This window comes from Mizuhopecten yessoensis, unplaced genomic scaffold (assembly GCF_002113885.1).
Source record: "Mizuhopecten yessoensis strain PY_sf001 unplaced genomic scaffold, ASM211388v2 scaffold10069, whole genome shotgun sequence".
Classification (NCBI taxonomy): domain Eukaryota; kingdom Metazoa; phylum Mollusca; class Bivalvia; order Pectinida; family Pectinidae; genus Mizuhopecten; species Mizuhopecten yessoensis.
The window spans coordinates 28,094-52,805 of NW_018408363.1; the positions used below are offsets into that span (position 1 = coordinate 28,094).

Below are 24,712 nucleotides of genomic sequence, written 5' to 3' on the forward strand. Positions count from 1 at the left end.
TTCATATACACTTAAGTGAAAAAGAACAACATCATGTCGATATATATATAAATAAACAATTTTATTTTGGAAACGTAAACATTGGGCAATTAGCATCCTTTTAAATACATGTATTTAAAACCTCTACTGATATAATTACTCCTTATATGCAATAATATGCATAATAAATAAAGTGGATCATTTACAAAATATTACACCAGGTTATAAAATAGACAATATATATGTACATCTTTTTTTTTCTGATAATGAACTAATTTCAATATAAATTCTAGTGCAATAATGAAAATTTCCCTTGTCCAAGATACCCACCAGGTTAACAAAGTATGTGGAGAAAACACAGAATGTGGAAAGACAAACAGCCCAATCCATTAGTGTGCGGGGAATACATATATATATATATATATATCCAGAAAACAACACGAATATCAAGATATTCCGTAAACTTGACTCATGATAAAGACGATTTGTGTTAATTGGTTAGCTTGTGGTAGTATCGTCTACCGGCAGAACGTCGATTAATCAGCGAAATCCGATTACACAGTTTGAAGATGTCTTCATTCATTCATTGATTGTTATGATTTTAACATGCTTGTTCTGTACAACTACAAGTTACAAGTGAAGACCTATTGAAATATTGAAAGACAAACAGTATTTAAGGCCTAGACACTCGTTCTCTCCCAACTCCATCATCGACTGGAATTGCCTCGAAAATTGCAAATCGAAAAAAACACCAAAGACATCACTCCTTAATTTGAACAAGTGTATCTTCCATCAGTCGTACGCGTACGTATGCCGATATACTGAGCCTCCTTCATTGAACTGCAAGTGAAGTGTGCCCTCTAATTGTATATACGTTTGCTTAAAGCTAAACGTTCTTCATCGGAACTACAAGTGTAGTGTGACCTACGTATACAGTCGTGCACAGGCGCAAAGACTGGGGCTCCATAATTGGAAGTAGCATATGCATGTCTTCATATGGTACGCTGTCTTTTTTACCATATTATGAGATTACAATATATTTGCAAAGAAACGTTACGGCGTCCTTGTAGGAGCACGGAACTATAGATCACAAAATCTTTACAGACACAGGTGGATTGGCATCGCAATGCTATCGTACACTGTCGATTTCAGCATAATGGTTTCCTTCGTTGACATCCAAGTTCATGTAAATCTGCAACAGAGATAAATAGCTATTACCAAATGCATGGTATGTCTGTTGAATATCCAATGAATATAAGAAATCAACAAGGAATGATGATAAATATGCTGAATCATAATATTATCATATTTATTGGGGATAAAAATGCTCCTTAATAACAAGAAATGCAAAAAAAAATGAAACTTTTTAGGAATTTAGGGGTTTTTTTTCAAAATATTTTAAACGTTTCGGTTCAAGACACATAAGCCAATCAGACGTTGAACAACATGCCCTCGTAATTTATCACACTGCATTTATGTGTATTCAACAACATGACCCCGTAATTTATCACACTGCATTTATGTGTATTCAACAACATGGCCCCGTAAATTTATCACAACGCGCTTATGTGTATTCTCGTTAACAGATATAGTAATCACCTGACTGTCCTCCACCATGCGTTGTAATCTCAAACATAACTCCGAAAATTGCGGTCGGCTCATTGGTCGTTCATTCCAACACTGCAGCATCATTGCGTACCTGTAATAATGACAAGTTACGAATCACACGTAAGCAAGTTACATCAATCAAGACAAAGTTTCACGGTGTAAAAATATAATAGAAAATATACACCTGAGCGTAAGTAAATATGGATAAAATGGGACACAATGTCGAAAAGTAAATATATTGATAGGAACCGAGGAGACACGGAAGGCTGGAAGTGTCCTGGAAAAGTAAAGGTACCGTGGAGAAGAGGAGACTATAAAACGAAAAACTTGATATTTTGGAATTTGCAAGTTTTGTGAATCACATGGTGTAAAGTTTCGTTTAACTACAAAGTGTTCCTGTATACCACTAAAAGAAGTACTTTGTATTTATTCTATCGCTTGCTACGTTGTAAAGGTAGTTTATATGTTAACGAAAACTCACATGGCTGGTTCGCACTTCTTTGGTCGCCGGAGTCGGAAGCCCTGCTTGAGGAGGTTACACATCTGCTGTGTCTCCAGACCGTGATAGGGGGTACCGCCCAGGGAAAATATCTCCCACAGCAGTATACCGAACGACCACCTGATAACAATAGACGTAACCATTGTGAAATTATTTGAGTGATGTGGTAAATTATTCAGGGAATTTAAACACGTTATTTTTTTTTTTTGATTGAAAATGCATTCAGATGTTAGTTCATTATTTTAAAGCTTTCTTCATTGGTATTTGGCTTAAACTAATGGTCCAGCGCTTAACGCCTTTTACAAGAAAGGTTATTGATGTTAATTTGTAACCTTATGGCTCTAAATAAGCATTAAATTTACTGCTTGTGCAAAAAAAAAGTAGTGATGGATTCTTAGGTAACGTGGGTAAAATTATATTTCGTTGGAAGAGGTTCACGTTAGTGCTTTTAATATTGCTAATTACTGTTGAATGGTATACATATTGTTACTTACACGTCACTCTGTGTGGTATACGTAGCATTGAAGAGAGATTCCGGCGCTAGCCATCTTACTGGTACTCTTGTCTGTAGAGAAAACGTACATTGAACAATGACAAACATCCACAAAGATTCCAAGATAACGATTGAAGTTACATCGAAGAAAAGATCTTTTAAACTGCATGAATTTCATGTGTACAACGAAAGGATCCACAATTATGGTGTTCTTTTGCAGAAGTTTCATTAAATATATTTCGTTTAATATTTACATATGGCCGAAAGGAAACAGACGCACAATGCTAAATTAAATGAATCTAGCTGAAGTAAATAATAAACAACAACATACATTTGATGTTTTGATGTAGGTATCGTCGTGCTTAGACAGGCCAAAGTCTGCCACCTTGGCGATGAGGTTGTCGTCTAGGAGAACATTTCTGGCTGCTACGTCGCGATGGATTATCTAAAAGGGGAACACAGGAAATATGGCGATTAGATAGGATATAACAAAGTTAACTAGCGATTTTTTTTTTCGTTGCAAGATGATTGACTCAATTGAGTCCACGCCATTTGCTGTAGCATTCTAGTTGGAATTCATTATGGCACGGTTTACATGAAATACTAGTATAAAACAAATTACCTGTTGGAGCCAAAACATGTAAATTAGTAGCTTTTTTATGATCTCTTTTGATTTCGATTTTCATTCTTTTAACCCTCAGTACCATTAATGAGTAATGATGCAGTAAATGTTTTTGTGTTTTTTTGGCTTTCTACATTGACTTCCTTTTAGTTCCTATTATTTATCAATTTTATTCATTCATTTATTTTATTTTCTCATATTAGCCGAAATGATAAGCACCTATAAAAGAAAAATTCTCATCAACGAGTCTTCAGTACTTTCATCTCTTCTAGGAGATTCTCCAGACTGTTTATTTGAAGTATATGTTATAACGTCACATAATAGTTCGCTATAGCGACGTTCGCCATATACGTAGCCGCCATATATATATATATCGTACGGTGAGATATAGCCACGGGCTTGACTTAGCTGGATATGAAAGGTTAGGGATGCGTTTCAAAAAAAAAAAAAAAAAATAAGTTTAAGATTTTATAGACCACTTGTACAATTGTTTGCAAGAAACAAGATATTGCGGTTTCAGTGTAATGCTATGGTCCATAAGTCAATAAGACATTATCTGACATATGTGTAAAAGCACATGTTCACTACGTTAGAATGCTTTCGACTTACCTGTTTCTCTACCAGGTGGTTAAGACCTGATGCCACGTCCAATGCAAATTTGAGGAGGACAGAATTTTGCACGGGCGTGATGGAACTTGTATTGTCGTATATATGAAATTTACCCTTCCGGATTTTTCTAAGATAGCTTCTTAAATCCCCATTCTTTGCATATTCCATGGCAACGTACATTGTTCCTGCAAAGATTAAAATCTCTAGTACAGCATATGAATTATTAGGCTGCATATAAATAAATCTGCAAACCATAGAATGAACACACGTGACCATCGAACATGTATTTAACAGTTTTCTTGTAAATAAGATAAATAGTGATAGTAACTTCAGTAAATTACCTTGGATGTGACAAGCGCCAACCAAACACACAACGTTAGGGTGGTGGCCGACCTTCTTTAATATGTTTAGTTCATTGATGAAATCGGTCTTATCCTTCTCTGAAGCAGTTGCTGAAAGCCAAGAAAAATATCATGCATTATTTAAAAGATTTTATTCAGAAAGCCAACATATACCAGTATGTTAATTAAACAAAATGTATGTTGATGGACTAATAACAATAATTTGAAAAATAAAATCAGCTTACAGAAAGGTTGATTATCGTAAATAGTTGGATATCACTATTGCTTAGAACTATGCTATCTTCTAAAAAGTGGGTTACACTTTTGCTTAGAAATACGCTATTATCTTAAAAAGAGGTTATCACTATTGTTTAGAAGTATGCAATCATCTAAAAAGGAGGTAAATAATAGTTTTCAATTGTTGTGTTAAATCGCAATTTGAAATTTGAAAATATCATCACAACCAATCAACTGTCTTACATTTCAATGATTTGACAGCCACATTGATCCTATTGTCTCTATCCTTCTTCACATATCCCTTCTTCACCATGCCGAATTGACCATGTCCTAGTTTTTCCGTGGTCAGTATTAGGTTGTACTTATTTAATTCCCACGGACCATTCAACACTTGCTCGTACACATGGGCTTCGGGTTCTTGGAAACTTCTCTGAAGTAGGATAGAAAAAAATGTACCACACCGTCAATACAAATGGACAACATCCCGACTCAAAATTCGGTACAATAGAATAATTGCTAATGAGGAGACAACGAAACGAACATGAATGACATATTGTATTCCTTCCCCTAGCAAACCTTCGAAGCCCCGGCACAACAAATTCGAACAAGTTTGTAGATTAACAAATTACAAATGTATATGTGAAAAAGATTTAAATTAAAGTAAAGTCTACAGACAACCAACCTAGATATAATGCCTCTTAATTCATTGCTTCCTCGCTTACCAGCAATGTGTGAAGATTTTTACAAGATTTCACTTTCCTTTATTTTCTTTATGACTGCAGTGTACTTTTACTTCAATGGTTCCTATATAACGAGCAATAACTGCAGTCATTGTTTGATAGCTACGTAATATTTAATCGTATTGAAAACTTTAATATTTCTAGACTTTTACACGAAACTCAAATTCGAGTAAGATCTAAAACCGAGTCTAAAAGTTTTTCATTTTATATCCATTATCCCCATTGTAACATGTATATGATATAGCGTATATGACATCATATTGCGTCAAAACAAATCACATTGTATAACTAAGGTAAAAAAAAAAATACATGGGCATATGCTCTGAATATTAAAATAATCAAGTAATAAACTGAAGCTTGCATCAATTTACACAACGTTGAGCAAAAACGCTACCTCCTGTTCACTTCACATAAAGAAAGCTGCTTACCGTTGTAAGCCTGTAGAACCGGCTAAGGAACCTGCCATGGCGTGGCCTAAGGAATAGGAAGTATACTATCGTGGCGGTAAACAACAAGGTCAAGGTCACAATACAGGAGACAAGTACAGGTACTATAGCACTGGACATCTCGTATGACATACTTCTCCCAGATACTGGAAATAATGAAGAAATAAGGATGTACTAGGAGAAGTTTAAAGCATTATACGTGGTATATTCCGTTATTTTCTGTAACAACAAAGACTTTGTAAATAATGAAATATTTGCCATCTGAACAAGTACATAAGGTTAAAAATTAACTAAATTTGTAAACCAGTAGGTGCTTAAAGTGCTTCAATGATGCATTTTCAATGCAATTCTCAATGCATGCATGTTACATATCTCACACAAAAATATGAATACTTTACCATCAAGGCACCGTAGTCCTGTATATCCATCCGCGCAGCCATTGGGGCATTCTCCTGTTGTAAGGTTACAAGAAGCATTGCCACCACACATTCCACATTTGTATGTACAGCCATGGCCATAGTATCCTTTTTCACAACCTATCAATAAAACGTTCAATTTGGCATTTTTCAAAACTATCAGAAACCTTGCAGTCTGGATAATTAATTCTTTTAATAGTGTTAACATTTCGTTGAACAAATAAATATAATTGGCGATTTTATTGCTCGGAGACAATAATATCAGTAGGTCCATTTATCAATTCATTAGATACAACGATCCCAAAGGAAGACTAAAACAATATATCACTAGTTGATGATTGGAACCAGTGCATCTGGAGATCAAGTGATATCATGTAGGGAATCCCAGTGACGGCATCAGCCGACAAGGGGATGTTAAATTATACCGAGCCCGTTACTGAGACAAATCGGCAAATACAAGGTTCAAGTTCTTGTAGTTCTACAACGCAAAACCTTTCTGTTAATTGTCGAGTCTTTTACGTATTGGGACTTCTATTTTAAATTGTCCTTGTGTATATGCCCACATATACTTTACCGAGTGAAAAAGCCAACGGTCACTTTATTTAAGTGATTTGCTGTTACAATTTCCTCTTGGGCAGAGCATTACAGGTTTACTTAGCAAGTGAAATACGGCCCTGACTGTGCCGACTTCACGACACGAAATTGAGCAAGTCTAGCGTACATAGTAAAATGTGTTAATTTTAGATACGATGGAAGGTTGCTTTTATAACGTTTAAAGAGACCAGATTATATTTATTATTTGCCACCATTTTTTATAATATATAGCTTTAAACTGACCGCCGTTGGTAGTTTGTTTTGCGCCTGACTTTGCAAGAAACATTTACAGAGTTTTCCATGCTTATTCATCATAACATAATATCACAGATCCCTTAAGAGTATGTACTTCCGAGTCCTCTCGTTGATGAAGTGTTTTCATCAATTAAAACGAAATATAGTCCGATACAGACGCTCGTGTCGGCCTTGACATAGAAACTCCCATTACAAACGACAGCTCTTGTTTACAAAGGGAATACACCTTCAATACCTACGTCTGAAGATGTAAGTTTTGTCGTGTTCAATGAACATGTCGCTTTGATAGACGGTCAACACCCATTCATAATTATCATTGTCCAACCCTTAGGTCCTAACCTTCTCCTGCACAACGTTACAGCCTCATTGTCAGTCAGTGAAATTACGTTTCTTCTGCAGTTAGGCAATCGTTGTACAATCTGTATACACCCGGGTATAATTGGCTGACAGAGTTTCCGGTCGTGCTTTCTATTGTCATAAGTAAGTACAGTCTGATATCATCAAACAAGTTCACTACGAGACAAATAGGTCAGACACTTTTATCTTCCTAATATCTCTTTATTTGCCCTCAACATTGACTCGTGTCAGAAAATAATTGACTTAAATATATATCATGGATAGAAATATGTCGTCGACATCTCATTGACAGTGTGTTACGCAAACAAATACCTTACTAGCTGTTACTGAATATCTTCATAATTTCTTTTTTAATCCGTCATTCGGCAAATTGGGATCAGAAACGTTAATGCGACAAAGCAATATTCTATATCAGTTTGGTAAGTTTGCTGTTGTCACCATATTATGGTGTTAAATTACATTTAAGAAAGTTGTTCATGGTTAGAAGTAACTCGTGTACTAACAAATCAAGAGAACAATACATTTGTACAGTATACGCATTGGCGCAGAGATTTCACCAAAATATTTATTTACCTCAAACTAATTATATTGATCTTGCAAACAATAACTATATTTACGTCTCTGATGGTGTTTACGTATCTTCTGCGATCAATTATATCTTGATACAGTATATGGGCAGATAAGGTGACTGCATTAGACTAAATCAACCTACCAATATCATGACTGCACATGCTAAATATAGTATTCTGGAAATAAAACCACCATGATTGAGTATTCTGTATACATTATACAGGACCGTACCGATACCCGATGTATCACTGATAAAAACATCATACTTACTGACTTCACACCTTCGCCCCCTCCAGCCTGGCCGGCAACCTTCGGTACATATACCCCGGCTGTCACATGTCGTGTTCTTGTAACACTGACCACACACCATGCTGCAATTCTCACCGAACGTACCCGGCCGACACTCTGAAACAGAACGTGACCAATTAGAGAATGTAAGACGAAGCACGTTCATGATGCCATTTTGAGAAGCTTCTCCTTAAATAAACATGTATTTACGCATTTACTACAACATCCTGTCCGTTCCTCGTCCTTGACCCTTTGATGAAGTGAAACAAAAATAAACATGTATGCCTTTTACTTATACTTACTCCGTAAACAAAGTTCACAAATCATTTCAGAAATGTTCAAAGAAGTCCTCTTTATCTATATAAAGGTTATAAAATATATTAGAAGTTTGCTTACTTTCTTGGCATGTTGGTTCCTGCCAGCCCTTTGCACATCCGTACAGGCACCTGCCAGTCTCGTGATCACATGTTCCGTTCCTGCAGTTACCACATTTCCTAAGGCACCCTTTACCAAAGTATCCTCGGGTACATCCTGTAACGGCATGGCAAATTGTTTGAACGCTAAAACGGCGAGTCATTTTTTATATTTATAGATTTCATGACTACCATAGATACAACTATAATATATTTGATTTGCTTATTAAGAACATGTCTCATCGTTTTAAGAGGTTTTGTATGATAATCTTACTCTTTTAAGTCGGGAGGTTTTCAATTTTGTGGTGGTAGAAAAGTTGTCATGGGTTGTTTGCAAACTGTTTCACTTACTTCTCACGCAATTCTCTCCTGACCAGCCTGCTGCACAACCATTTCTGCATGCACCTGTCATGTGGTCACAGGACTCATTGTCAGTGCAATGACCACATTCAATAGCACAGTCCAATCCGAAGAGACCCTCTATGCATACTATATTAAAAAGATAAAATATTAAATTGATCAATAATCACCGTTGATTACCACTTAGCGGGTGTTTTTTTAAATAAATTAGAAATCCTCACTTGATATCTTTCTTTCGATCTTGTAATATAAACTTAGAAAACTGTGACATTATTTTATCGATTATATCTGACATATCTGCTATCTAAAATGATCTATTACTATCATAATAAGCAAATTCAATTGATTTGGTTTACTTTTAGTTTATAAACCGTTATGTACCTGAGTGTATACGAGTGAATTGTACATTGTCACCAGATAATTTAATGGATTTTGTTTCTATTTATTACAACCATATTCAACCAATTATAGATACCAGAAAAAGTGCCTGGTAGCCCTTTACTGACCTGTATCGCATCTCTCGCCGGTCCATCCTTGCTTACACCCAGCGCTACACTTCCCAGATACTGTGTTACACGCCTTGTCCTGTCGACAATGGCCACACTTTGCGGAGCAGTCCAGACCGTATCTAAACGGCTCGCATGCTGTAAAACAATACAAATGTCATTAATCAGACGCAGAAAAAATTAGATGCTCTTGACTATCATGCTGCGCTTACAAATGTGCTCCCAATTTTTAGCAGCAGAATTAACACATTATGCTGCCATTATCGTACAAAATACATTAAGTATGTAAATTATATTCATATGTATTGCATATTTTATATTTTTATTATATATTGATACCAAAATACAATTGTTTTTAAGAGAGAACTATTTTTATTTTACTATACGATCTTATCATTAATGAAAGTATTGTCTCTTTCTGTTAATATTCATAATTCCAAGGAGAGAAAGTTCTTCAATTGCACAAATAAAAACCGTTTCTGATGACATTTTGATAAACAATTTTTTACCGAAAACATTTTAGAAATTTTTATTTTTTGAAATAACAAATCCAAAACTCCAGCTCAAAGTTGAGCACGAATAAGTCTTGAATGCTCCTCGTGTGCTTCAGTCTACTCATTGAACTTGCAGAAAAGTTTTATTTTCAAATCAAAAACAAACATACTTTTTTTCTTTACAATGATATGCAAAGTGTTCATTATTAACAAAATATGATAAAGGGCAAGATAATGCTAACTCTAACATAAACAAAATAGTATTATTTTTCCTACACTCGCTACTTAAAACAATGACTGGATCAAGAAGAATAAAAAAAATCCTTTTTTCGAAATTATAATCTAGAATTATGCAAAAACATTGTGATTGTTTGATTTAACTTGTTTATTGCCATATCAATTTCCATTCCTGTCATTATAGATATAACACTGATCTTAATATGATATAAGTAAAATCAAAGTCAAAGATACCACATGCCTTGTTTTGAAAATTTAGTTTTCGTACCTTCATAATTTAAAATACAAGTCTTTGCAAACGATATGTCCCTTATTCGATGCATTGCCAAGGACTTGGCCAAGTTTCATTTCACTCATCTGCAATATATTGCTTTTTCTAGATAACATGGATTGTCATTGAAATGATATATTTTCTCTGTTACATATTTTATATATTTTTTTTTTTATAAATGCCTTTAATCTTCATTCAAGTGGAAACTAAATGTTTGTCGGCAATACAAATGATATGTTGGATCGAACTGCTAACACCACACAGGATTGAAAAAATAAGTTTAAGACATTTGAAGAAGTGCATCAATTTACATTAAAGATAAATTGAACTCGTTACTCTGTAACATACTCACATCGGTTACAGAACTGACCGGTCCAGCCCGGCACACAACCGTTAATGCACTCTCCGCTGACTTGATCACAGGTCGCATCGTTCCGACAGTGTCCACACGAATGGACACAGCTGATACCGTAGTAAAACCCCTCACAAGCTGTCAAAGGATTGGTAATGATTGTATGCTGCTTCTTAATAACATTACTTTTACTTGGTAGCATGTAAGAAACATATATACTGTACACCTGGAAAGTTTCTCTCAATATTTTTTCTCTTTCAAATGTAATTATTCTGTATATATGCAGTCATTGATGTTATAATCATTGTTATTCACACATGTTATACAGTTCATGTTAACCACATTCCAGGCTGTTTTCATCGTAAACTTATTTAACAAATTACTCACTGATTTCCAAAAATTGGTCATCTAGAAACAAGAAACCTTGACAGACTGAAAAGCATTGCGCAAAAATACTTGATTTTCAGTACACTTTAATGCAATCTTGAAAGGTTGGCAAACGGAATTGTCTTTGTTACTTTTTCAAGATCAATGGAATCTGGGACATTCTAAATATAGAATTAAAAATAAATGATATATTTTCTTCTGTTCCTCGTCATACACGACTTACGTTTGTCACAGTCAGCTCCTTTCCAGCCGGCCGCACATCTCCCCAGGCATGGCGTGTTACATCCATGCATACAGTGATTTTTACACCCTATAAAGACAAAATCCGAATAGTAAATATACAAACTTTGTCAAATTTCTTTGAGTTTTAAACCATCGGAATTCTTAATTACGTCTCTGTAATCATCTGTAAGACCATAAAAATTCTTACAAATTCTAATTTCTCTTAAAATTGCCATTTTCTTATGTCATAAATTTTATATATATTGAATTTGAAATATTTTAAGAATGAGAACCATTTTGTTTCTTCTATATGTAACAATTAAGCATGTCATCTAAGTACAATAAATATCAATGGCATATATATTCATCCTTTATTTAAAACGACCACTTCATAAAGTGCAAACTATATGTCACTGCTTACAATATCACGACGTCTTATCATGGGATGTCAAATGTATACATATATAGATAAGCTAATTCATATTGAAAGTTCAAAGTCTCAATACAGTTTTTATTTAGTTTGACACCTTCCTCTACTATAGCCTTCACATACATTTAGAGTACACGAGTGTCAAAGTGCTAATATACTTTGTGTGAGAGGAACTGGCAAATACACTATGTTACTTTAACTTATGAGATCTTGAGACCGAGCGGCGACTTCCTATTCTTGTTAGGTTACAAGCCTCACACTGGTCACGATATTGAGGTGTGTTTGTGTGCGGATCAGTGGAATAAGGTAATTAACTAGTGAGGGCATGTACCGCATGAGAACAGACTTCCTCTACTTCAAACATAATATCTACATATCAAACGAATTGTCAGGGCAAGCCGTTATTGTTGCAGGGTGTCGCATTCGGTCACAACTGAGAACCATGGTGTGAAAAGTAGCACGTCGTCCGCTAATTGCACCGAGAGGCCGTGCGTATTGACACTGATAGTAAGATATGTTTTGCCATTAACTAAAGAGCCAAAACAGGAAATAACTTGCATGCTAAGAATATATGAAATAATACAATTATGATTGTTTACGTGTTGTCAATGTTTTAGGAGGTTTAAGTGTTTCTACGAGTGAAGATTTGAAAGTAGTAGAAACTTTACTAGAAGCAATGTAAACGTGTGGTGACAATACCCGTGTCCTGTGTTGAACTCTATGTTTTGCTTCATTGTAAAATTCTACTGTATCCTTTACCATGCAAATTTTCGGAGGATTCGGTTTTAAATATTTCGTTCACTTGTATATGATACTCTGACCATTTCATGCCAAATATCATTTTGTTTTATTAAATTATACTCCTATGCTCATCGGGTCTCGTTAGCTGTTATATTGTAGCTTGTCTTTTATTTAAAATTTATTATGAATAAGTCAACTTGCAAAAAAAAAAAAAAAAAAAATTAAAAAAAAAGCAAAAAAGTTATACACAAAAAAGAAAATGCTGGTTGCTTTTGTGCCGTGTCAATTCAATTACCAATAACATATAAAAGCATGGTTCATTCGTTTATACGGACAAAAGAGTTCAACTAATATAAAATGAGTAAATTCTGTGATAAAGCGAGACCTCCAAATGTTAATACAGGCCTGAAAAGAGTAATTTGTTGTCAAAGTTTTAATATCGAAGGTCAAAAATGTACAGCAATACAAATGAATATGAAAGTAAAGGACCAATTTTGTGTATTTTCTCTTTAATAGCCCTTGTACAAATGCAGTATTTTTGCACCAAATTGAACACAAATGGCTCGACCAAACATGGCGCTTTCGGAAATTTTCTTTGCTTTTTTTCTTGCTATCTAGTGTAATGCATAACTTTTATACAAGACTCACTTCTGTTGACGACAAAATATTTGCACCTGCGCTTGTCAGCTTTTAAAAGGGTAAGGAATGCGGTAAAATCCTTGTTTGATGCCGCTGCATAAAGAAGCGGTATGTAATGTATGCTTGTTTTCCAGTGGTTGCTATGACGATAAAAAGTGTCGAAACCGGTTTATTGAAAAAATAGAGGATCCAGCAATAAAGCGAGGTATTAAGGTTCGGCTACATTTTAAAAATCTAATATTTATGTGATTATCAACATTCCCCCTAAATGATCTCTGTACGTAGGGGGAAAATATAATGCTATATTAGCTTATTAGAGTACATGCTCTAGTCATCGAGGAGGTGGTAAACATACTCTTTGAAAGCAAGGTCAAAAAAGTATTGCTCAAGCTAGATAGCATTCATCTTATATCGGTTGCATAGAAAATAATGGCGCATGTGGGACCATGACAAACTTTGTTACCTCTGTATTGCATTTCCATCGTTTGCGCTGCCAGAGTCTGTATTTGGCAATAAGTGTTTCTTCTGTAACGGAATATGCTCAAAATGTTGCGTCAATACTTCAAATAATTTGAAGCAATACCAGACAACACTATTATCTGAACTGCAACAGAGTTTTATTGCAAGCAATCGAAATTGCAATATTTGTCAGAAGAGTGAGTTTGAATCTTTTCGGGAAATCGTCAATCGACCTATGTAGGTACAGAAGTTCTTTTTCATAGTTCTTTTTGAGTTCTTAAATGTTGGATTGCGTTTGAACCCATTGTGCTGATAGGTACGGGTTCAACTGTCCACGTTTGGGAACTGAATGTTGTAATTGTTGACATATCATTGTGAAATTCAACTGCAAAACTTTAAATACGGGTTTCATAAACATTTTCAAACATGGGTGTACCGGAATTCGTCCACAAAACACGGCTTTAATTGTGGTAACTTTTGTACCAGAGGATATTTGAGTTCGGCTCCTCGGTCTTTCATTTAGTGTTTACATGTGTTTGTGTGTGATTCTGTTCGCAGAGTTTCGGGTTTTTTTATTATGTTTTTCAAATATTTTTACAAAGTAAGTAAGTTCTCAAGGAAATCAAAGAAAACCCGGGCGGGGGGGGGGGGGTGGAAAATTATACAGCTCAGCTTTATACAGTCCATATGAAGAACTTCCTGATCACGAATAAAAAATCGAATGTGAGTTTTTACAAAAATCTTGAATATCACAGAGGTACAATGACAATATTGTTTGTATTTGCTAGTTTGTTTGTTTTATTTTAAACAAAACGTGATGAAAATTCACTTTTATTATATATCAGGAAACCTAAAGGATTTTAAGTGACAACGAAGTAAACATCTTATATGTTCGGAAAGACTTCAGACCTCTTTTAAAATATACAAATTAACAGGTCGGACAAGCAGAGTTTGCGGTTGTTGATTTTAGATTTATTTTTTGTCACCGAAGTTTTGCTTCGATTTTCTCGATTCTGTTTACATGTGAAATCACAATCTTGACATCACTGCTTTTAATAAGCGTTATAAATAACACAACCATATTTATTGAGCTAGAAATGGGTCCTGTATAGCAAAAACAGATTTCTTATATAAGCTAAGTGTCGTTAACCAAAATAAGTCGATAAAATATCTCGTTTCACTAACGAGCATTTGAACTTGCTGAACCTGCTTTTCAGATGTTGAATTCGTAATGATATGGTAGGAGTGTGTGGCAATATACATATATATCCTGTTCGTTTCCCAACTCAATTAGCTTGTAACTTTCGTACATTCACACATGAAAATAGCATGTTTCAGTGGATGACTCATAATCTGAAAATATTTTTCGGCTATCTCAAAATCTCGTCGTGATTCTACAAAGATTTTATCGTTAAGCTAGCACTTGTGAGAAATGGAGTTGTCAAATAAATAGTGCCATTAGATCGGTATATATAGTAACGCTGAGGTACACATATAGGTTTACACAGATCTGTATAGTGTGTTTGCGGATACATTATAGATAGGGTCATAGCGTAGAGTATGGTGCATTGGGTGATACATATATAAGGCCTTAACGAACAGTATACAGTACTTTTAAAAAATGTACATTCATACTGCAAAGAAATAAATATGATGCTGATATTTGAAACTCTGTTCCAATACCGCTGAAGATATCTTGAAAATAAAGACGACTAGTACGAAAATATAATTGTTCTTCATGAAATTATTATTACAGAACTTTAAATTTGAAAAGTAAAATAAGACTAGAATTAGGATAACGAAACTATATATTATGTAAAAAATAAACACGTGACTTTATGCTTCAAAGCAGTTAAAAATAATGAAACAAAATCGTTTTGATCAAATCAAAATTTAATGGACAATAGAAACCGAAGAATTTGTATCAAAAATTTAACTCTGATTTATACGAAAAATAACGTTAATGAGTAAACAGGTCATTATAATGAACAAAATTGTGTTATTCAAGTCCAATTCATTTAGCTATATCAATTATGAACAGTTCAATGGATAAACAGCACCTCAAATAGATAAAATTATACATTTCAAACTTCACAACAAAGATTATGTATGCATGTACATATCTCATTGAGTACAAACAAATACATTTGGTTTCTTTTTTTAAAAGATAAACAAGTTTTGACAGAATAAATATAACTTTGCGTTAAAACATGGTAAGAAACCAGAATCTATAAATAAGTAAGTCAATTCTTTCTTACCTTGAGTACTTGACTGTACAAGAGACAATAATCCCAAGAAAACACACAGCATAAATATGATTCCTTCACTACTTTTCCTGGAGAAGGAATAGACGTGTGCTGTCGCCATACTGGATATGTTCATTGTGTCTCGGAGCCACGGCCACTAGTCTGACTGCAGGAGAGGGCTGACGTAACCAGCACACGAGGACTTCCTTCCTGTGACCCAATCACGCCGACTTACAGTTCGCCAATTAACCGTTCCCTGTACGGGCATATGTGGATGAAGGTTTGTCTACGATTGCACACTTGCTTAACAAGCTTTAACAATAGGACTAGATATGTTACTTCCAACAAGCCATCATTGTTTTAGGTCGTTGTTTTTTTTTCTAATTCACTGACGCTTCAGAAACTTAAAACAATTCTTCATGGTAGCTGAAGTCAAATTAAGGTCAATTTTTAAATCAATTTGACATGGCACTTCGGGTGAGATTCAGAGCAAGATTTTTCTAGGTCAAATTACCTTGAAGAGTAATATTGGCTTTGTATAGACTAGTCCTTGTTTGAACTCGCATTTCTGTTAAGACAGTCCAAAGGCAGGAACACAAACCGGTCTCTATAAACAGGTAGTCTTTCATTGTGTTTTTAATTATGTAGACGTAGGAAACATAACTTGTGGGTTATTAAGTTAGGAAGGGGTGTTTTTTCATGTATTCTCACCATCTTTACAGTGCTGCTTTTCTATGAGTGACATGACAGTCTTGTGTGTTATTGGGGATGTGCATAGGGAATATCATTTAATGCAGCCTGTAGTAGTAATAACCATACATCAGTACGTTTTGTATGTTACATTTATATCCTGATTGTCGTATTCATTTTTGACGAGATATTTCGTCGATATCATACTTCAAAATTGCATTATTTTTATTTCTATAAGTCGACACGCGATTTCACTAAAAACAGTGTTAAAGTTATAGTGATGTAAAAAGGGAAATTGTATATTTCGCAACAAAAGTAAATTTTGTTATTTGGAAACACAAGTTCATAATTGACATGAAAAACTAATAAAAGGATTGAAGCGAGATATTTGACTCTCAATCTTCTACATTACCACGTCATACATTTCCTTTGTTTAAGTTTTAGCGGTTTTTATTTCGAACGACGGTTTTGTTTACATTTCGATATTCTCTGGTTATTTTAAAATACTTTAAGCTGATGCACGTGGCAATTGGCAACACAAGGAAGTACACTTTTGAATTGATTAGAAAGGCCAAAGAGGGTATTACACCAATGCCATAAATTTCCCTTTCGTTTCACGGAAAGATAGTATATCTTTTTTTACAATAAAACAATCAAACTTTCACCCTGTCAAGTATTTGCAAGGTTCAGGTTACAATTTGCTTGACAAGAATCATTCGTTTTTAACAAGGAAGAATGCACTGTCGCAGATGTCCATAAAATCACCTTTTATCAAGAAGAAAAGAGTTCCACTTGTAATGTGATGCAAGTCGTCCTCTATGATGACAGTAAATTCCTTACGTCTATCTGTAATGTTTCATGTTGATGATAATTGCTAGTAAAGTATTAGAAAACATGTTGAGTGTGTGTTTGCACTAAAAACCACCTGTTATAATGATGACAGTATGTATACAATGAGAAAGTATATGACAGTACGTGTTAACAATGAGAGACAAAATGTGATAATGATGACGGTATGTGTTAACAATGAGAGAGTGAATGTAATAATGACGACATTATGTGTTAACAATGAGAGAGTAAACGTAATAATGCTGACAGCATGTGTTAATAATGGGAGAGTTAGTGTAATAGTGATGACGGTATGTGTTAACAATGAGACGGTAAGTGCTAGCAATGAGAAAGTAAATGTTATAATGATTATAGTATGTGTTAACAATGGGAGAGTAAGCGTAATAATGATGACGGTAAGTGCTAGCAATGAGAGAGTAAATGTAATAATGATGACGGTATGTGTTAACAATGAGAGAGTAAATGTTATAATTATGACAATATGTGTTAACAATGACAGAGTAAGTGTAATAATGATGACGGTAAGTGCTAGCAATGAGAAAGTAAATGTTATAATGATGATAGTATGTGTTAACAATGGGAGAGTAAGTGTAATAATGATGACGGTAAGTGCTAGCACTGAGACAGTAAATGTACTAATAATGATGACGGTATGTGTTAACAATGAGAGAGTAAATGTAATAATGATGACAGTATGTGTTAACAATGAGAGAGTAAACGTAATAATGCTGACAGCATGTGTTAATAATGGGAGAGTTAGTGTAATAATGATGACGGTATGTGTTAACAATGAGAGAGCAAATGTAATAATGATGACAGTATGTATTAACAATGAGAGAGTAAACGTTATAATGATGACAGAATGTGTTAACAATGGGAGAATAAGTGTAATAATGATGACGGTAAGTGCTAGCACTGAGACAGTAAATGTACTAATAATGATGACGGTATGTGTTAACAATGAGAGAGTAAATGTAATAATGATGACAGTATGTGTTAACAATGAGAGAGTAAATACAATAATAATGACAGAATGTGTTAACAATGGGAGAGTAAGTGTAATGATGATGACGGTAAGTGCTAGCAATGAGAAAGTAAATGTATTAATAATGACAATATGTGTTAACAATGAGAGAGTAAACGTAATAATGATGACGGCATGTGTTAACAATGAGAAAGTAAATGTTATAATAATGACAGAATGTGTTAACAATGGGAGAGTTAGTGTAATAATGATAACGGTAAGTGCTAGCAATAAAAGAGTAAATGTAATAATGATTACAGTATGTGTTAACAATGAGAAAGTAAATGTAATAATAATGACAAAATGTGTTAACAATGGGAAAGTTAGTGTAATAATGATGACGGTAAGTGCTAGCCATGAGAGAGAAAATGTAATAATGATGACAGTATGTGTTAACAATGAGAGAGTAAATGCAATAATGATGACGGTAAGTGCTAGCAATGAGAGAGAAAATGTAATAATGATGACGGTATGTGTTACCAATGAGAGCGTAAATGTAATAATAATGACAGAATGTGTTAACAATCGGAGAGTTAGTGTAATAATAATGACCGAAAGTCCTAGCAATGAGAAAGTAAATGTACTAATAATGACAATATGTGTTAACAATGAGAGAGTAAACGTAATAATGATGAGGGTAAGTGTTAACAATGAGAGAGTAAATGTAAAAAATGATGACAGAATGTGTTAACAATGGGAGAGTAAGTGTAATGATGATGACGGTAAGTGCTAGCAATGAGAGAGTAAATTTAATAATGATGACGGTATGTGTTAACAACGAGAGAGTAAATGCAATAATGATGACGGTAAGTGTTAACAATGAGAAAGTAAATGTAATAATAATGACAAAATGTGTTAACAATGGGAGAGTTGGTGTAATAATGATGACAGTATGTGTTAACAATGAGAAAGTAAATGTTATAATAATGACAGAATGTGTTAACAATGGGAGAGAAAATGTAATAATGATGACGGTATGTGTTAACAATGAAAGAGTAAGTGTAATAATGATGACGGTATGTGTTAACAACGAGAGAGTAAATGCAATAATGATGACGGTAAGTGCTAGCAATGAGAGAGTAAATGTAATAATGATGACGGTAAGTACTAGCAATGAGAAAGTAAATGTACCAATAATGAAAATATGTGTTAACAATGAGAGAGCAATGAGAGAGAAAATGTAATAATGATGACGGTATGTATGTATTAATAATGACAATATGTGTTAACAATGAGAGAGTAAACGTAATAATGATGAGGGTAAGTGTTAACAATGAGAGAGTAAATGTAAAAAATGATGACAGAATGTGTTAACAATGGGAGAGTTCGTGTAATAATGATAACGGTAAGTGCTAGCAATAAAAGAGTAAATGTAATAACGATGACAGAATGTGTTAACAATGGGAGAGAAAATGTAATAATGATGACGGTATGTGTTACCAATGAGAGCGTAAATGTAATAATAATGACAGAATGTGTTAACAATGGGAGAGATAGTGTTATAATGATAACGGTAAGTGCTAGCAATAAAAGAGTAAATGTAATAACGATGACAGAATGTGTTAACAATGGGAGAGAAAATGTAATAATGATGACGGTATGTATGTATTAATAATGACAATATGTGTTAACAATGAGAGAGTAAACGTAATAATGCTGACAGTATGTGTTAATAATGGGAGAGTTAGTGTAATAATGATGACAGTATGTGTTAACAATGAGAGAGTAAACGTAATAATGATGACGGTAAGTGTTAACAATGAGAGAGTAAATGTAATAATGATGACGGTAAGTGTTAACAATGAGAAAGTAAATGTAATAATGATGACGGTAAGTGCTAGCAATGAGAAAGTAAATGTACTAATAATGAAAATATGTGTTAACAATGAGAGAGTAAACGTAATAATGATGACGGTATGTGTTAACAATGAGGGAGAAAATGTAATAATGATGACGGTATGTGTTAACAGTGAGAAAGTAAATGTAATAATGATGACGGTAAGTGCTAGCAATGAGAGAGTAAATGTAATAATGATGACGGTATGTGTTAACAATGAGAGAGTAAATGCAATAATGATGACGGTAAGTGCTAGCAATAAAAGAGTAAATGTAATAACGATGACAGAATGTGTTAACAATGGGAGAGTTAGTGTAATAATGATGACGGTATGTGTTAACAATGAGAGAGAAAATGTAATAATGATGACGGTATGTGTTAACAATGAGAGAGTTAATGCAATAATGATGACGGTAAGTGCTAGCAATGAGAGAGTAAATGTAATAATATTGAGAGAATGTGTAAACAATGGGAGAGTTAGTGTAATAATGATGACGGTATGTGTTAACAATGAGAGAGTAAATGTAATAATATTGACAGAATGTGTAAACAATGGGAGAGTTAGTGTAATAATGATGACGGTAAGTCCTAGCAATAAGAGAGTAAATGTAATAATGATGACGGTATGTGTTAACAATGAGAGAGTAAATGTAATAATAATGACAGAATGTGTTAACAATCGGAGAGTTAGTGTAATAATAATGACCGAAAGTCCTAGCAATGAGAAAGTAAATGTACTAACAATGATGATGGTATGTGTTTACGATTAGAGAGTAAATGTAATAATGATGACGGTATGTGTTAACAATGAGAGAGGAAATGCAATAATGATGACGGTAAGTGCTAGCAATGAGACAGTAAATGTACTAATAATGATGACGGTATGTGTTAACAATGAGAGAGAAAATGTAATAATGATGACGGTATGTGTTAACAATGACAGAGTAAATGTTATAATTATGACAATATGTGTTATCAATGAGACAGTAAATGTAATAATGATGACAGTATGTGTAATAATGGAAAAGTACCAAAGTAAGAGAGTTATAGGCACAAAAATACCTTTACTGATGACTGTGTAATAATAATGACAATATGTGTTAACAATGAGAGAGTAAATGTAATAATAATGACAGAATGTGTTAACAATCGGAGAGTTAGTGTAATAATAATGACCGAACGTCCTAGCAATGAGAAAGTAAATGTACTAACAATGATGATGGTATGTGTTTACGATTAGTAATAATGATGACGGTATGTGTTAACAATGAGAGAGGAAATGCAATAATGATGACGGTAAGTGCTAGCAATGAGGCAGTAAATGTACTAATAATGATGACGGTATGTGTTAACAATGACAGAGTAAATGTTATAATTATGACAATATGTGTTATCAATGAGACAGTAAATGTAATAATGATGACAGTATGTGTAATAATGGAAAAGTACCAAAGTAAGAGAGTTATAGGCACAAAAATACCTTTACTGATGACTGTGTAATAATAATGACAATATGTGTTAACAATGAGAGAGTAAATGTAATAATGATGACGGTATGCGTTAACAATGAGAGAGCAAATGAAATAATGATGACGGTAAGTGCTAGCAATGAGGCAGTAAATGTACTAATAATGATGACGGTATGTGTTAACAATGAAAGAGTAAGTGTAATAATGATGACGGTAAGTGCTAGCAATGAGACAGTAAATGTACTAATAATGATGACGGTATGTGTTAACAATGAGAGAGGAAATGCAATAATGATGACGGTAAGTGCTAGCAATGAGGCAGTAAATGTACTAATAATGATGACGGTATGTGTTAACAATGAGAGAGTAAATGTAAAAAATGATGACAGAATGTGTTAACAATGGGAGAGTAAATGTAATAATGATGACGGTAAGTGCTAGCAATGAGACAGTAAATGTACTAATAATGATGACGGTATGTGTTAACAATGAGAGAGTTAATGTAATAATGATGACAGTATGTGTTAACAATGAGAGTTAATGTAATAATGATGACGGTATGTGTTAACAATGAGAGAGTAAATGTAATAATGATAACGGTATGTGTTAACAATGAAAGAGTAAGTGCAATAATGATGACGGTAAGTGCTAGCAATGAGACAGTAAATGTACTAATAATGATGACGGTATGTGTTAACAATGACAGAGTAAATGTTATAATGATGACAATATGTGTTATCAATGAGACAGTAAATGTAATAATGATGACAGTATGTGTAATAATGGAAAAGTACCAAAGTAAGAGAGTTATAGGCACAAAAATACCTTTACTGATGACTGTGTAATAATAATGACAATATGTGTTAACAATGAGAGAGTAAATGTAATAATGATGACAGTATGTGTTAACAATGAGACTGTAATTATGAGAATATGTGATTTCATGAGAGTACGTGTTATATTGATGAGAATGTTTGTAGACAATGAGAAAAGTTTTTATTATAATTATGTAAGCATGAGTGCAATGAGAGACTACCATTAATAATTAAGGCAGTATATAGTTAGAAGAAAAACATGTAATAATGATGTGAATACAAATAGAAAGTATTTGTAAAAGCAACGAGATGCTCACTAGCATAAAACCTGGTTTATTATCTTTCCATTTGTTGGAAGTTTTGCTTGAATATTGTTTTCTTGGTAGGTATCAATTGGGTTTGGTTATAGAAAGTTCGTTTTGTCAGAGATCCATGACTGAACCAAGTACAAAAACGTAAAACAAGCACTAACAAGTTAAATAGATAAGAAGAGCATGTAAATATGACAACCTATCAGACGAAATTAGACAATAAATTACAGAAAAGTGCTACTATTGGACTCAATACTCCTAGCTACAGAGGCAAGTAAGGGTGTGCCCACTCATTATTCAACAAGGTGGATATTACTAACATTGAATATATTAATTGAGCAGCTTTTTTTCTTACATTGTAGCTATCGAGTCAACATATTTATGGCTTAATTTATTTTATTTGTATTGTTCCTATTTGAGGTGGTGTGTTAGCCGACGTAGGTGGTGAATGGATAATGTAGACAATAGACAAGTGCACTCTTGATATAGATAAAAGTTAACTCTTGAAGTAGTTAGTTTCTAAGTAATACTTAAGAGGACCACGTGAGGTTGCTTCGTAGTACACACTTTGTGTCACTTTACTACAGAACACGTGTTTCACCTGTGTTGTTGTGCATGTATTCACGTGTCGCAGTTTTGTTTTGTCGTCATAGGGTGTTGAACTTCAGTCAATAGCTTTTTACGTATAACGTTTTTGAAAGATACGTATTTTATTCAAAACAGACCATAGCGTAAACAAATAATAGCAATAACAAAATACACCATAGCGTCAACATACAGGATAAAATAATCCACAACGTCAGCACACAATGATATAAAAATACATTGCAGTAAATATACCAAAGCTTAAGCACACAGGGACACAGAAAAAATAATAAACCATAACGTCAGCAAACAGGGACAAAACGTGCCACACGACGTCAACACACAGGACAAAATAAGCCATAGCTTCATCACACAGGGACAAAATATACCACAGTGTCAGCACACAGTAAAAAACACACAATACACAATGATATCAAATATCATAGCGTCTATGCACAGCGGCAACTATACAAGAGCTTTGGCCTACAGACTACCAAACAGGGGGAAATGTCCCATAGCGTTAACGCAAAACGGTTAAACAGATCACAGCGCCAACATGCAATTACAGAGCATACGTCTTCAACATACAGGACAGAGTATAGACCAGCGTTAACACACAATGACAAAATATCTCCTAGAGTTAACTAAAACGAACAAAATATATCACAGCGTCATTACAGAGCATACGTCTTCAACATACAGGACAGAGTATTGACCAGCGTTAACACACAATGACAAAATATCTCCTAGAGTAAACTAAAACGAACAAAATATATCACAGCGTCAACACACAAAGGGAAAAATGGGAACTACTACTCGACACTCAAAAGTCTTAAAAGAAACAGAAGATTCACCAAGGTAAATGGAAAAGCATGAGACTCACAAATATAAGAAGGTTAAATCAAGTGCTCCGACAGGATAGGACTCCTGTTTTATTAGGGTACAGAGTAAAGTATTTCCGGTTACATGTATATATGTAGATTGCTTAAAATTGTAACTGCTTTGTATTCGAATGCATTTCATAACATCATTGCCTTGATGAGATTTAGACATGTTTTTCCTGCTTGTTTAAATTTTCAAAAACTGTATGTCAATTCAATGCCCAAGATCTGTTTTCTCACTTAATAAGCAAATTATTGATAAATGTTTTCACACTAGCTACACAAAAGATAAAAGTATAGATATAGATATATATTTTTCGTGTATTCGTTCATATTAGTGTTTATGATGATGATTCACGATAATTTGTCTCTTTTTGTCTTATTAAAGTGTATTGTAGCTGATGCAAATAAAATAACAACCAGTAATCAAGGTATTATTC

At 34.0% G+C, this 24,712-nt stretch overlaps 1 protein-coding gene across 2 annotated transcripts; it reads right to left on the minus strand.

Annotated features, from left to right (window-relative positions):
* Positions 1-42: 42 nt before the first annotated feature.
* LOC110459451 (angiopoietin-1 receptor-like) lies at positions 43-16,037 on the minus strand. 2 transcript variants are annotated; one of them, XM_021511713.1, is made up of 17 exons: positions 15,824-16,037; positions 11,298-11,384; positions 10,688-10,825; positions 9,334-9,471; positions 8,819-8,956; positions 8,451-8,585; positions 8,037-8,171; positions 5,973-6,110; positions 5,557-5,720; positions 4,632-4,818; positions 4,152-4,262; positions 3,811-3,995; positions 2,911-3,024; positions 2,581-2,651; positions 2,069-2,206; positions 1,579-1,678; positions 43-1,171 (listed from the first exon to the last, which is right to left on the minus strand). In XM_021511713.1, the coding sequence occupies exons 1-17, from the start codon at positions 15,945-15,947 to the stop codon at positions 1,109-1,111; spliced, it is 2,166 nt and encodes a 721-aa protein (XP_021367388.1). In that variant the 5' UTR covers positions 15,948-16,037; the 3' UTR covers positions 43-1,108. The 2 variants fall into 2 exon arrangements, with proteins under 2 accessions (XP_021367388.1, XP_021367389.1); XM_021511714.1 differs by lacking the exon at positions 15,824-16,037 and adding an exon at positions 11,718-11,736.
* Between the last annotated feature and the right edge of the window lie 8,675 nt (positions 16,038-24,712).

What these genes read in the sequence shown, in the direction of transcription:
- LOC110459451 (XM_021511713.1), bottom strand. Translation starts at nt 15,947, where the DNA reads ATGAACATATCCAGTATGGCGACAGCACACGTCTATTCCTTCTCCAGG. An exon ending in CCTACATCAAAACATCAAAT is followed by an intron (nt 2,652 to 2,910) that starts GTATGTTGTTGT and finishes TTTTCTCTACAG; the next exon opens with ACAAGAGTACCAGTAAGATG. An exon ending in GCATGGTGGAGGACAGTCAG is followed by an intron (nt 1,172 to 1,578) that starts GTGATTACTATA and finishes TCTCTGTTGCAG; the next exon opens with ATTTACATGAACTTGGATGT.